Consider the following 14,474-nt stretch of genomic DNA (forward strand, 5'->3'; position numbering starts at 1 on the left):
ATTGCAAAACTAAGGGATATTGTGTTATTCCTTTATTTTTTTTCTCTTTTGCGGCACACGTGTAATATATATATACGTATATTTTTTCTGAGTTGCTAGATTAATTCCTTTCGTTGTTTATCCTTCTCTCTCTAATCTTCCCCGTTTTGTTTGTGTATTTCTTTTTGTGTATATACTCATATACATATACATAATATATATATGCTATAAAAGTCTGTGGATGCGGCGTGAAAGCCTTTCCGCAGATTTACCGGAGGATGCGCTGGAGCAGGTACGCCGGATGTCGCTGCCTCGACCGCCTTTGCCGGTCAACGACACGCGAGTGTTTAGTCCAGACACCACACACTCCTACATTCCAGCCCTCATTTCCTCTGCTCCCACACTGAATGTAACACCCCCCGTATCACAAGATAATGGAGAGAAGACTACATTGGTATCAAGTCCAACGGATGTAACCGCAAAGGAAGGTCCACGTTTGATTCCTATTGATGCTACTGTCGTTGCAGGTGATAGTACCTCTACATTACAGGAAGGAGATAATGAGACAGCACTGCCGGATAAGACAGATCTATTCCTCCCATCACTGCATACCCCACTGCGACAGAAGACAAATGAAATCTTGGTTCTCGATAAAAATTCAAGATCCAAACAAAAATCAGGGTTAAAACAAGATGGCGGTGATACACTGACGCTAAGTGATACTGATATGCATGCTCAATTGATGAATACTCCAACACGTTTTCAAAAAATGTCTTTAAGCTTCTTTACTCCTCTTGGTTCAATGAGTACCGTGTGGAAGGGACAAAGTGGTAGTACTTTTCGACGTCGACAATCAGTTTCACATCTGCCTTTGACAGAGGAAGTGCAAAGTAGTGGTCCATTTGTTAGGGGCGATTCCAGCATTGAAGCGACATGGCTTTCTATCACAATCCTTGGAATGAGTCCACTTCATGCAGATCCTTCAGTTGTTTATCCATTTGTACGAGTGTGGTTTGTAAATGGTGAAACTGGTGAAACTCTTGTTCAGGACTTAGATGAAAGAGCATCGTTTGCATTAACACATCCTGTTGATCTTCGACAACGTCATACTAGGGCCCCTTGGTGGGGAGCTGAACTAACTTTTCGAGTAGATGCATCTGTTTTTGATAATTCATTAAATCCAATACTATTATTAGAAGTACTTGAAGCTGGTTCAGAAACCATTCATGGACTTCTATTACGTCGTGATGGTCTCTATCCAGTTTGCTGGGGTTTCTTGAAATTACACGATAAGTATGGTCGATTAAATTTAAAAGAAACTATAGACGTTCAAATGTTTCCATTTCCGCAACGTGCCTCATGTGTTACGAAATTTCTTCAATTACTTCCTTCTTGTTTCTTTTCGTCAGCGGTTCAGGAAACAATGAGAGATTTATCTTTTGCCCCAGTAGCACCTGTTTCTGAAGCTAATAAATCAGATACAACTGAAAAGGTCAATCGTAAATCTTGTACACCACCAGAACTTTTTTACATATACAAAAATCCACGTAATCGAAAAGTTCCTTACTCAGCAGGTATGCTTATCGCTTTAAAAAAGATAAATGATAGAATGTACTTACCTAGGAGTGCAACAGTTTTACCATATGAAGAACATTTATTAAATCAGATGTCTGTTATTGATAATATGAGACCTAGGTGTTCTATGAGTATGTCACTTCAAACTTCTAATATACATCGTGCAAAAAGTATTTCAAACTGTTTAGTTAATATTGGTGCCCTTTCAAAATCATATATTCGTGATGATTCTGAACGTGTTGTACCACCAACAACTGTATTACAACAAATACAAGTTAAAGGATCAGTTACTTCTGTGGCTTTTTCTACAGATGGATTCACTATAGCATTTGGTTTATCAAGTGGATTTGAGTATGTAATACAATTACGTAGTACATTGACCCCTGAAATACCTATTGTAGATGTTCTTCGTGGTCATATTGGACATATTCACCATATTACTTTTAGTAAAGATAGTCAAATTCTTTTGTCTTGCTCTTCTGATAAAACTGCGAAAATATGGCGACTTGAATCTTTTTTTACCTTTCCAGGAGGTTCTGATGTTGAAAAATCTCCTTCTCTATGTACATTACCTCATGATTTTCCTGTTTATGATGGTATTTTTTACCAGGATCATATTATTACTTGTGGTTACGATACAAGATTATTTGTTTGGCGATATCATAATGATTCTGATGAGGCGTTTGTAGAATCAGGTTCACGTAGTGATTTCTCACGAAATTCTAAAGGCTCACGTGAAAATATTTTGGACTCTTCTATGAAAAAGATGGCTCCAAAGTTATCTTTTGACACAGATTCTGATCTTTGTGAACTTGTTCACATAGCTTCAGAAAATGATAGAGCTATTTTTTGTTCTCTTTGTGCTTCTGACCTTAATCGTATTTGGTCTGTAGATGCGTTGGGAAATGTGGTGATTTGGCGTGCAATGTATGCAAAAATAAAGGATGGTAAACGTGTTTGGCAAATGTCTTTGAGACATCGATTTAATTGTCCAGGAGCTACACGTATAGAAGTTTGTGGAAATCGTGCATTAGCAATTTGTGCTAAATTACCTGTTTGCTATTTATTTGATGCTTCTAATTGTCGTATTATGCAAGAAATTACTCTTCACCAACGTCCCTATGTTCCAGCATTAACGCTTTTACCAGATGGTGAAGCCATTGTTTCGGGAACTGGAGATGGTAAACTTCTTAGTTGGGAGTGTAATACAGGGACACTGTGTACACCTAGGAACGGCTATACCAAAACACAAGTGAATTTTTCTGTTGATTATCTCGCTTGGTCAGGCGCACAACAGCTGTGCGTTCTCCTTGGTAAAAAGTTGAGTATTGGGAATCCCATTAGTGAAGCCCATCCACGGTTTACGATGGTTGCACTTGTAGGGACACCACGAACAGAAGAAAGTGTTATTCTTCGTGGTGATAACAGGGCCGCAGACTATTTCCGTGCTCGCTTTGGTGGTGAGTTAACGGCACGACGATCAAGTAGAAGTGGCTCAGTGGATCCAAGGCCCTCTTTTCGTTTATATGGTGATAAGATATTGCAACCAAGTAGAGCTGGGGTTCCTTCACGTGAGGCGATCTCTGGAGATAGAACCAGCCGCATGGATCAGATTGTTTCCATGTGGAAATCTCTTGTTGGCCGACATCGTCATGGAAACACAGAAAAAAGTGAAGGTATACCTTGTGACCCTACAGCAATATATGTGGCAGATGAAATATGAGGTATTTGTCTCCCAAAAGAATGAAAAATCTTAGGGATTTCACCATAAAATAGATATTTCATAGAATCACACTTCCTCTTTTATTGGGGGGAGGGTCGTATGAAGTGTGAGTGCATTATGTGTTTGGCTGTATGCTACGGTCATGTTCGCTTTTTTTTTCTTTCTTTCTTCCTTCAGTTTTAGTGGTGGGGGATGTAAACGCCGTTTGTTGATTGTGTAGTGTATTTTGTGTTATCTTTGTTTCTTTACTTTTTTGTCTTTTGCTTTTGTTTCACCATCCTTCTTCCTTAGTTTCTTGTTGTTATTTTCTTAATACTTTTTCATTTCATTTCTATTTTTTTTTTTCATTATTTTGTTGTCTTTTTTTGGTTTTCTAATTAGTTACTCACTACTAGTTTTTGCTACATAAAGAAGAATCATGTCTTTGGCGTTTGACGAGTATGGCCGTCCCTTCCTGCTAGTGAAGGAACAGTCACAAAAGGAACGTATAACTGGAATTGAGGCTCAGAAAGCAAACATACTCGCGGCCATGAGTGTTTCAAATGTTCTGAAGACTAGCCTAGGACCGCGTGGGATGGACAAGATCCTCGTGACACAAGACAACGATGTTGTTGTTACCAATGATGGTGCCACTATTGTTGATCTCATGGATATTGATAATGAGATTGGTCAGCTCATGGTGGAGCTCAGCAAATCACAGGATTCAGAAATTGGTGATGGCACAACAGGTGTTGTTTGTTTTGCCGGTGCTCTGTTAGAGCAAGCTTCTGCTCTGCTTGATAAGGGTATTCACAGCTCTCGCATCTCTGAAGGGTTTGAGAAGGCCTGCGAAGTTGCCTGTAAGCGTCTTGAGGAAATTGCAGAGAAGGTTCCTGTCAGCCATGAAGAGTTCCAATATCTTCTTCGCACTGCCCGCTCCACACTAAACTCAAAAGTTGTGAATCGTGATCGTGATCGCCTCGCAAAGATTTGTGTTGATGCGGTTCTTTCCGTGGCTGATATGGATCGCCGAGATGTGAACCTCGATTTAATTAAAGTGGAGGGCAAAGTGGGTGGATGTTTGGAGGATACATGCTTAGTCAATGGTATCGTCATTGACAAGGACTTTTCTCACCCACAAATGCCAAAGGAACTGAAAAATCCAAAGATTGCTATTTTGACATGCCCATTTGAGCCACCAAAACCTAAAACCAAACATACAGTGCACATTTCCAGTGCAGAACACATGATGGAAATTCACTCACAGGAGCAAGAATACTTCCGTAAACAAGTAAAGTTATGCAAGGATGCAGGAGCTGAACTTGTTATTTGCCAATGGGGTTTTGATGATGAGGCAAATTATCTTTTGTTCCGCAATGACCTTCCTGCAGTTCGCTGGGTTGGTGGTGTAGAACTAGAGATGATTGCTATTGCTACCGGGGGACGTATTATTCCTCGTTTTGAAGATATCAGTCCAGCAAAACTTGGAACATGTGGTACTGTGCGTGAGGTTGGTTTTGGTACTACTAAGGATCGTATGATTTTTATTGAAGAATGTCCCCAAAGCAAGGCCGTTACAATTTTCATTCGTGGTGGTAACAAAATGATGATTGAAGAAGCAAAACGTTCCCTTCATGATGCACTTTGTATGGTTCGTAATCTGATTCGTGATAATCGAGTCGTTTACGGTGGTGGATCAGCAGAAATCGCTGCTTCTACTGCTGTTCTTAACTACGCAGACAGTGTATCTACTGTGGAGCAATATGCTATTCGCAGCTTTGCGGATGCGCTAGAGTCTATTCCCATCAACTTAGCGATGAATAGCGGTCTTGATCCTATTAAATCTCTTTCAATGGCTCGCCTTGCTCAGGTTGATGGGAAGAACCCATTTGCTGGAGTGGACTGTATGGACTGTGGTACAATTGATATGAAGGAACAGCAGGTGTTTGAAACTCTTCAGGGTAAGTGCTCACAACTGCGTCTTGCCACGCAAGTGGTGAAGATGATCCTAAAGGTTGATGATGTTATTGTCACACACCCAGACGAGGAGGAACAGTAGTACGGCGTGTGTACACAGACACGTACACGTACGCATACATAAAAAAAAGGAAGAATGAACTGAAGGAGAAAGAAGGAAAAAAATAAAAATGAAGGGAAATACGACGATGATGAAGAAGAAAAGGGGTACAAAGGAGATGATAATATGGGATTAATCTATATTGGTAATCGCATTCCACAATATCCTTTTGGGAAGGCTCTCTCCCCAACCCCTTTTTGATTCGTTTATTGATTTTATTTAAAAGAAAAGGAAGAAAAAGATAGAAAGAAAAAGAATCTCTCAATTAATAAGTGAGAATTCTCTTTATTATTTATTAACTATGAAGAGAACATCGAAGAGAATAATGCAGAATATGAGGCTGAAGAAGAAAGGTGCGTAAACTCATAAAGTTGACTGAGAAAACAAAACAAATAACATCGTAGGAATAACTATTAATATTATCATGCTTGGTTTTCTACTGGTTATATTTCTATCTTGAAACTATTGTTTTTTTTTTTTTCCTTTCTTCTTTATTATTATTATTATTTTATATTTTTTCTTTTTATTTACTTTGGTTGTTTAACATTAGTAAGGTGGTGTCCAAGAAAGGGGGTTTGTGTTCGGTATACATTCCTTGTTTTTACCGTAATTAGAAAAGTGTTAGCTATAGTTGCATGTATCAACGTGCGGTCCACCAGACATGGACACCTCCACCAAACTTCGCCATGGTTGAAACTGGCGTATACCGTAGTGCTTACCCAACACTGGTTAGTGTACCCTATTTAAAACACATTGGCATTAAAACAGTTGTACTATTATCTATTGAACTATTACCAGCAGCTGTTACACGTGCCCTCGCAAGCACAGATGCCGTGCCTATTGCAGATGGACTTCGTGGTAAGAAAGATGAGGGACATACAGTAGCTCCTATTCGTGTTGTATGTACGGCAGATTTAACTGGATGGATGAACGAGTATTCATGGGCAAAGGATGATTTTTGTGTATCAGATGTTCAACATGCACTTGATTTTGCTTTACAGAGAGACTTTCAACCCGTTTTATTTACTTGTCCTACGGGTGAACTTCAGACAAGCGTAGTAGTAGGATGTATGCGGCGATATCAAGGCTGGACAATTGCTGCAGCCTTAGCTGAATGTGAAATGTTTGTAAATATCTCCCGTAGTGTTCGACCAAGTATTATGAGCTTTATTGAACATTGGGATCTAAATGAACAACCTGTTATGGAATCAGATATTGCTAGAAGAAAACATGAACTTTTAATGCGAGAACGTCAACATGATCATCATCATCATCATCACCATAGGCGAAAAGGATATTCTTCTTATAATGCAGTAACTGATTCGGATTCTGAAAACGAAGATATTATATCACATGGTACGAACCTTGGTTCATCATCATCAAGAGGAGATAAACCCTTATCCATTTCATCAAAGGGATGTAAAAGTGACGGTGTATCGACCCTTTCACATGTGGCTGTTTTATTCGCTTCTTGGTACACTAAGGCGTTGGAACGATGCGAGGCTCGTGCAAAAGCTATTATAGCAGCAAGGTCAAAACGGCGAAAACCCCAGGATCCTTTACCAATACCACATGAACGGTATTTTGGCGTATTAAATCCTCCATCCCTTGATGAACGTTCTACTTTCACAAAAGAGTCTGTTGTAGAGGAGGATGATGATTAGACTAGGTGGATACGAACAGTTTAAGCTTGTAGACATATGTATGAAGTCATCAAGAGCAATTTAAGGGTTAATCAGAGATACAAAAAAAAAGGAACCTACTGTAATTTCTATTTTGGCTACCATTGTGTATTTCATAAGATACTCTTTGCTGTTTTCAATTGAGTTTAATATTTTGTATTAAATTCCATGAGGGCGAAGTTTATTTGCTAAGTTTACTCCAATTATATTTTTCTGTTGCTTGTTTTTCTTCTTCGTCTTTGACTATTTTTGTTATTACTAATGATTTCGTTTGTTGTGATTATTATTATTATTATTATTATTATTATTACTTTTGTTTTTTTCTTCTTTTTTTCCTCTTTTCAGTGTGTGCATGATAGGACTTTCCGCCTTCCTTGCATCTTTCCTAGAGATTTAAGAGAAGAACAAGGAGTTTGGGAAGTGTAGGTGGAGGGGGAAGTCTACAGTTAGCGGTGGACGAATGCGTGTGCGACGATCACGAGCGGCACCTGCGGGTTTTTCTATTGCTCTGCCCCCTCCGGACATCTCAGATGAGTTACAACTGCAACTACAGCAGAAGAATGAACTTCTCATTAATGTAGATGATACGAGTACATCGCCTATCGTGACAACAGATGAACCCCTCTTTCCCGCCCGTTTCTTTCACGTCAACAACACCAATCTTTTCGTGTTAATGAATGGTGTATCGATGTTTACAGAGGGAAAGGCAGTGGCCCACAAAGAGGAAAATGTCCCACATTGTCCAGGGGATGTACGCCAAAATGTGATGGGGCCTAAAACAGTAAGGAAGCCGCAACAGTTAACGCGATCGGTGGCGACTGTGGACTCCGTAGAGGCGGCTATTCGTGGAATTGAGGATGAGGGGAATGACATGTGTGTCTCATCCACACCCGGTGTTGTGGGGGAGTCGGCGCTGGTGAATCATAAACGGTGTACGAGTGCGTCTATTTTGACCTCGACAACTGTAAGAGGCATAAATGTAGGGGTGGAGCAAATACGAAAAACAGGAGGAAGAGGAGGAAAAGAAATAGTGAATATGACAGCGAATCAAAAGATGAATCTACCCAAGGAATATGTGGAGCTTTTCTCTAAGGGGAAAAAAGTACCATCAAGTACTTTAATAAAAGATATTTTAAGTAATGGTTCAATGGTTAGTGTTAAAGGATTTGTGCCTATTGATATCATCTCTGAAGGTAATTTGGGGAATCTATTTAAGTCCTTGATGTCACCAAAGTTAGTGGTAAAACCAATAATGGAAAATACACCACCTTCCTCTCCAGTTTCTGCGGTTACGGTGCCTATGGTATCATATCCTATTGAAAAAAGTAATGGTAGCAAGTCTTTTTGTAGTTTTGGAAAGATGCCAAGTAGAGTATTTTCTGCTGGTGATGTAGGACGAACAAATAGGTCTCTTGACTTGGACGCAGTTGTGACGTTGTGTTTTATTGGTAGAGGTTCTCAAGGGACAGTTCATCGCGTTATGTTGGATGATAAATTATATGCATTAAAGTGTATTGATGTTAGGGAACTTATTCAAACTACTGATCCTACAGAGCGACAAGGTAGAAAACGAGGTCTTGTTAAAGAACTTAATATGATTCGTCTTCAACGAACTCGTCCATCACCGGAACATTTAATGCAAATGTTTAATGCAGCTCCTACACTTGATAATGAAAGACAACAACTTCATATACTTATGGAATTAATGAGTTTTAGTGTAGAAGATGCACAACGTATGGTGTCAAGATTTCCAGCAAATGAAATGATGAAAATGACTCAGTCTACTTTTCGTAAACATCTTGCAGGATCTGCTCAAGTTCAGAATCAAACAGAAAAATTATTGAAACAACAATCTGCTTCTTGTATGCATTTAACAGGTAGAAGTTCTTATAATACTCCTGAAGACTGGGAAACCAATATTGATAGACAAACCCCTGTTCCTGAAATTATTTTATCTATGTTAGCAGCTGATGTGCTTAAAGGACTTAGGGAATTGCATGAAAATTACTCTATTGTACATTGTGATTTAAAACCTGCCAATGTACTTCTTGATTTTGATAAAATGTGTTTTAAACTTGCAGATTTTGGATGTGGATGTCAAATGGATTCAGTAACCCGTAAGGTTCGTAGAACCGGTGTTGATTTAGGTTCTAAATTATATAAAGCACCTGAACGATTAACGAATGAACTAGATTTTACAAAAATGGAAGATGATTTACCAGTAGTGGAGTTTACTGCTGCTTCTGATGTTTGGTCATTAGGTATCATGCTTCTTGAGTTGAGTAATGGTGTTAATCCATGTTATTTATTTAAATCAGATTACTGGAACTATGTGAATAATTTAAAACTATCACGAATGGTAAAACCCCTTTCCTGGTCAGCTGCTTTACATGACTTTATTGTACGCTGTCTTGTGAGAGACCCTGCTCAGCGTTGGCCAGTTCACAAATTACTTCAACACCCATTCATTTTGAGGTATTCCAGAGTTCCCCGTGGAAAACTCAAAACATTCATGGAACGTCTAAAAAGTGAGTCCGAAACATTCCAGCGACGGCAACAGCGTGAACTTCTTCAGAAGCAGATATTACTGAGTACGGGAAAAAATGCCCATGATAAGTACCAAAATCAGAGCAGGTCTCTCTGGAAGACATTTACTGGCTTTCTTAATGTGGCGCCACAGTTTGAGGATACTGAAAAGTTTCCTCGCTTGAGCTAACTTCAACAAGAAGAAAAAGAAGAAAAAAACGGAAAGCAAAGAGGAAGAAGAATATATGGAAAAATACGTGAAGAATAAGAATAAAAAGAAAATTGCTTAACAAAAAAAGAAACAAAAACGTGATCAAAAATTGCTGAAGAGAATTTGAAGAAAGTGAAAGGGTGGGGATATCGCAACCTCCGAAAGAAAGAAGGAAGAATGGTGAAATTGCCGCCGGTGTAGTCTTAGTTGATGCTGATCATTTTAGCGTTTCTGAGAAATTTGTTAAATTCGCATCAATCACCTGCAACTTTACCTGTTTAAGTTATACATATACATATATATATATTTTTTTTTTAATTCCTCTCTCTCTCTCTCTTATTTTTTTCGTTTATGTATATATATATATATATTATGATGAACTCAGTTAAATAATCCGAGTAAGTTTGTGTGTATTGGTGTATTATTCTGTATTTTTCAAATACAAGATATCGATGGAGCAAGGAGGTAATGTACGTACAATGATTATTGGTACGAGTTCTTCATTTAGAGAAGAAATGCTGCGCCGACATTTTTCTGGTGCTTTTGCAAACTTTATAACGATACCTCCCGATATTGATGAAAAGGCCTACCGGTCGGATGATCCTATTATGTTAACAGAACAGATCGCAAGAGCCAAGATGAAAGCTGTGATGGAGAAGTTAAAGTTTGTGCCTCCCTTCGAGACCAAACATGGAGTAGTTCTAACCTTTGACCAGGTGGCGGTAAAGGATGGAAAGATTCGGGAAAAACCGGTTTCTCGAGAGCAAAACAAGGAGTTTCTTGCATCATACTCAAATAGCAGTGTGAAGACCGTGTCGACCTACGTTGTCTATTCACTTGACACACATAATACGGCAGTGGGACATCAGGAGACGGAAACCTTTTTTTCCTCTTTTGGGAATGACGTAATTGACCGAGTTATTGAACGCGGTGCCAGTATGAGTTCAGCAGGTGGATTTGTGGTGGAGGACCCCGACTTGAGTCAATATGTTGTGCTTTTCTCTGGAACTCTTGACGGTGTTCGTGGAATGGACCCTGTTGTAGTAGCAAGACTACTGTTGGATGTGGAGTAGATACTGTTAATTTTTTTTCTTTGGCTTTTGTTGCTTTGCTTTTTGTTATTCTGCTTTTGATTATTATGCTTTTTTTTTTAATTCTTTTACAATGTTTAGTTATGGCGGACGTTGTGTTTTGCTCGTATTGTATTGTTATTTTTACTTGGATAATATTATTAGTATTATTATTATTATTATTATTATTATTATTATTATTATTATTATTATTATTATTATTATTATGTTTTCTGTTTCTATTGGTGTTTTCCTTCTAGCGCGGGGTGCGGAAAAAGAAGTAGAAGTACAAAAAGTTGGATATTCTAACCTTATCGCCAACAAATCAAGAATTCAAAAGAGAGAGGGAAAAACAAGGAAGAGGAAGAAGAAATCAACCCACGGCAGTAAAACGAAAGCAACAAGAACAAGAGCAACGATACCAAGAAGAAAAAAGAAAGAAAAAAACCACAGGGGTGGGGGAGTTGAAGGAATTTAGAACAAAGAAAGAAGAAAAAAAGAGATGTCAATTGAGGGCTTCCTGCGCCGAATTCAGACAGCAGTTGATGTCAATGATGATGATGAGAGTTCACAGGACAGTATAGACATTAACCAATCCGATTTACCGACAGACACAAAAGAGCTGCAACGCAGTTTACGAAGTGCTATGAAACGACTAAAGGAGTCAGCTGAGAAGTGGGAAGAACTTCAGAGTGAGAGTTGTAAAATAGAGGCAGAACTATCTGCGTTACGTGTTAAGTTTAAAACATCACGTGAACATTGGCTTTTGGTACATCAATTTGATCAGCGAACCATTGATGCACTTCTCGAGGAACGATTCAGTACAGAAAACGGTGTTATAACGACATCCGCTGATCGTGAAAGTGGAAAGAGTATCACTACTTGTAGTAATAATCACAGTAACAATGGTTGTGATATAACGTATGTGACTTCTTTGCGTGAACAAAATCAAACACTGAAAGAGATGATTCGCAAGTGTGGTGAAGAACGTGATAAGTACAAAGTAGAACTTCAACGTCTCCGTGAAAAAAAGGATGCGTCTTCGGAACATACTGAAGAAAATCCCGGTAATAATACCGCTATGATGAGCCTTGAAGAATCCTCGTTAAAAGAACGACATGCTCTGGAGGAGAATATTTTAAAACTTGAGGCGGAACTGGCGCGTCAGTCAGAGACAATGTCCGAATTGGCCCTCCAACACCGCGTCAACAAGGATGCCTGGGAAGACTCAAGGAACGGCAGTGAGTCACACCTCCAGCAACTTCAACTACTCGAGCGAGAGTTAGCGGCATGGCGGAGCGGTAAAGCGGGAGTGGCCGTGGGTGAAGAATCTTTACTCGATCATGCAGGAAATAAAATAACAACTGAAACACCGTGTGAGTCGTCTTCGCCTCTTACAGGGCGTAATGGTGATATGGCTGATAAGGATGAAGTGGGCTTCGATGCGACACCTGGTATAGCGGAAGACCTCGTTAGAAGATTAGAAGAGACGGAAGCTGAAAATAATGCACGGGAAGAAGCATTAAATGCACTCTATCAAGATGTTCACTCCTTTCGCGAGAGAAATATTCAGTTGGAGCAGCAATTGGTGGTAGCAGAAGAACAACTCTATCAAATGCGTCAGGAACTGGATGTGGTACAGGATCAGTATCGTTCTGAACGTGAGCGTAATGAGGAACTTGTTGAAATGCTTGAACGAGCGCAGCTACACCAACAAAAGTTGGGAAGAGAACTCGCAGGAGCTAACGAGGAACGAAGGAAACTGCGTCTTCAGACAAGTGGAGTTTCATTTGCGGTTGATAGAGTGCCTTCTTCTACGGTGATAGATGCATTATCTAATGTGGGTTCTCCAATTGGTTCAAATAAGGGCAATGATGGAGGTGTACAGTTTGGAAAAAAAATAAGTTCTAATGCTGGTCGTACCTTGCATGACATTGGAAAAGCTGCTTGGGGTGGAACCAAGTCAAATGCTTCAGTTGAACGCAAAACTTTCACCTTCTCTAGTGTAATACGTGCTATGGGACGAAGAAGATTTATTATAGCTGCTGTTGTGGGTTTTATTGTTATTATGACGTTGCTAATGCAATCGAACTTTGGAGGTACTGATACTGAAGTTATTGTGACCAAAATGCAGGCTGATCTCGTTGCATGTCAAACAATGTTAAAAGCTGCAAAAAGTGGTCTTAAATCAAGTTGATGCAAGAGCGAAGGAGGGGTATACGTGAATGTGTTTCAAAGGCTAATTTTTGCTACATATGGATGCTTTGTTTTGTTGTAACGGCATCTTTTTTGGGTTTTTTTTTCGTGTGTGGTATCTTTTCTTGCATTTTGGATAATTTATCTCAATTACTCATTTTAATTTTTTTATGGTTTTTTATTATCATTTTCAGTAGTGTTTTTTTTTCCCCTTTTAGTTTTTGTTGTTCTTGTTATTTTTGTTTTTTTGTTGTTGTTGTTTGGTTTTCTTGTGCCTGTTGTCTACTCATTGATTTCTCTTTCCATAATTTCTTTTTCCTTTTTTGTGTTCCGTCGGTGTGTGATTCTGGGTTTGTGGTTTTATGTCATTCCACTTATCAAAAAAAAAAAAGTCATAGTGGAAAAATAATTTTTTTTTTTGTTTTAGCGCGGAGAGACATTTGAACAGAAAGTATAATATATATCTCACAAGAAGCAAGCAGGCGAAAAAGAAAAAAGGAAAAAATACATAAACATGGTGTTAGTTCTTGTTGTTGGTGATCTTCACATACCACAGCGGGCGGCCTCCATTCCTGAGGCCTTCACCCAAATGTTCACACCTGGTCGTATTAACATGGTACTTATTACAGGCAATCTCGGCTCTCGGGAGATGTACGATTACTTCCGCACCGTGGCCCCTGTTGTGTACTGCGCCAGAGGGGAACTTGACGGCTGGGCCCACGGCACTTTGCAGGACTCGCACGTTATCGCAATAGAAGAACTGCGAGTGGGATTGCTGCACGGACATCAAGTGGTGCCCTGCGGGGATAAGGACGCGCTCGCCATTGTGCAGCGGAAGTTAGACGTGGATGTGCTGGTCTCTGGGGCCACACATCGCTGTAAGATATTTGAGTTTGACGGGCATCTCTTTATTAATCCGGGATCCATCACTGGGGCTTTTACACCCGTACGACCAGACGTTACCCCAACATTTGTGTTATTGGATATTAAGGACACTACGGTGACATCGTTCTCGTATGTGTATGCGCCAAAGGAGAACGCGGGGGGTGAAAATTTCACTATTAAGCGAAGAACATGGACAAGGGAGTAGTATGTCCGCTTTGAAAATGGCGGCACTAATTAAAAGGAAAAGAAAAGAAAGAAGCATAGTGTTTTTTTTTTTTTGCTTAAATGCGCCGATCTGTATAGTATTTATGTTTATTTTCCTTTTTTTGTTTTATTTCGTTCGCGTTTTCTTTTTTTTTTCTTTTAATCTTGCTTGCTATACCATTTATAAGGTAATTGGGGTTGACTGGTGGAGGAAATAAGGACAGAAGATGCTATGTTATCTGTAGACTCCATTTCATATGTGGACGTATATTTCGTGTAAATTTCTGCTTTTTTCTTTCTTTTTTTTACTGTTTTTTTTTTTTTTTTGTTTTATTATTTGTTTTTCCAAAAGGCTGTGTTATCAGCA

At 39.2% G+C, this 14,474-nt stretch overlaps 7 protein-coding genes across 7 annotated transcripts; all 7 read left to right on the forward strand.

Annotated features, from left to right (window-relative positions):
* Positions 1-220: 220 nt before the first annotated feature.
* LSM04_007662 (WD40 repeat) lies at positions 221-3,277 on the forward strand (the record flags this gene model as incomplete). The annotated part of the gene is made up of 1 exon (XM_067332217.1): positions 221-3,277. The coding sequence occupies one exon, from the start codon at positions 221-223 to the stop codon at positions 3,275-3,277; it is 3,057 nt and encodes a 1,018-aa protein (XP_067187030.1).
* A 418-nt stretch (positions 3,278-3,695) lies between these two features.
* Positions 3,696-5,315, forward strand: LSM04_007215 (Chaperonin Cpn60/TCP-1 family; the record flags this gene model as incomplete). Its single annotated transcript, XM_067332218.1, has 1 exon — positions 3,696-5,315. The coding sequence occupies one exon, from the start codon at positions 3,696-3,698 to the stop codon at positions 5,313-5,315; it is 1,620 nt and encodes a 539-aa protein (XP_067187007.1).
* Positions 5,316-5,968: 653 nt separating this feature from the next.
* LSM04_000799 (Atypical dual-specificity phosphatase Siw14-like) lies at positions 5,969-6,997 on the forward strand (the record flags this gene model as incomplete). The annotated part of the gene is made up of 1 exon (XM_067332219.1): positions 5,969-6,997. One exon carries the CDS (start codon positions 5,969-5,971, stop codon positions 6,995-6,997), a length of 1,029 nt encoding a protein of 342 aa, XP_067186729.1.
* A 478-nt stretch (positions 6,998-7,475) lies between these two features.
* On the forward strand, positions 7,476-9,731 carry LSM04_000451 (Protein kinase domain; the record flags this gene model as incomplete). Its single annotated transcript, XM_067332220.1, has 1 exon — positions 7,476-9,731. One exon carries the CDS (start codon positions 7,476-7,478, stop codon positions 9,729-9,731), a length of 2,256 nt encoding a protein of 751 aa, XP_067186717.1.
* Positions 9,732-10,204: 473 nt separating this feature from the next.
* Positions 10,205-10,825, forward strand: LSM04_002056 (Maf-like protein; the record flags this gene model as incomplete). Its single annotated transcript, XM_067332221.1, has 1 exon — positions 10,205-10,825. One exon carries the CDS (start codon positions 10,205-10,207, stop codon positions 10,823-10,825), a length of 621 nt encoding a protein of 206 aa, XP_067186788.1.
* A 499-nt stretch (positions 10,826-11,324) lies between these two features.
* Positions 11,325-13,019, forward strand: LSM04_009518 (uncharacterized protein; the record flags this gene model as incomplete). The annotated part of the gene is made up of 1 exon (XM_067332222.1): positions 11,325-13,019. One exon carries the CDS (start codon positions 11,325-11,327, stop codon positions 13,017-13,019), a length of 1,695 nt encoding a protein of 564 aa, XP_067187115.1.
* A 513-nt stretch (positions 13,020-13,532) lies between these two features.
* LSM04_005681 (Calcineurin-like phosphoesterase domain) lies at positions 13,533-14,108 on the forward strand (the record flags this gene model as incomplete). Its single annotated transcript, XM_067332223.1, has 1 exon — positions 13,533-14,108. One exon carries the CDS (start codon positions 13,533-13,535, stop codon positions 14,106-14,108), a length of 576 nt encoding a protein of 191 aa, XP_067186944.1.
* Positions 14,109-14,474: the final 366 nt, after the last annotated feature.

Source organism: Trypanosoma melophagium, assembly GCF_022059095.1.
Source record: "Trypanosoma melophagium isolate St. Kilda chromosome Unknown ctg6segment0, whole genome shotgun sequence".
Classification (NCBI taxonomy): Eukaryota; Euglenozoa; class Kinetoplastea; order Trypanosomatida; family Trypanosomatidae; genus Trypanosoma; species Trypanosoma melophagium.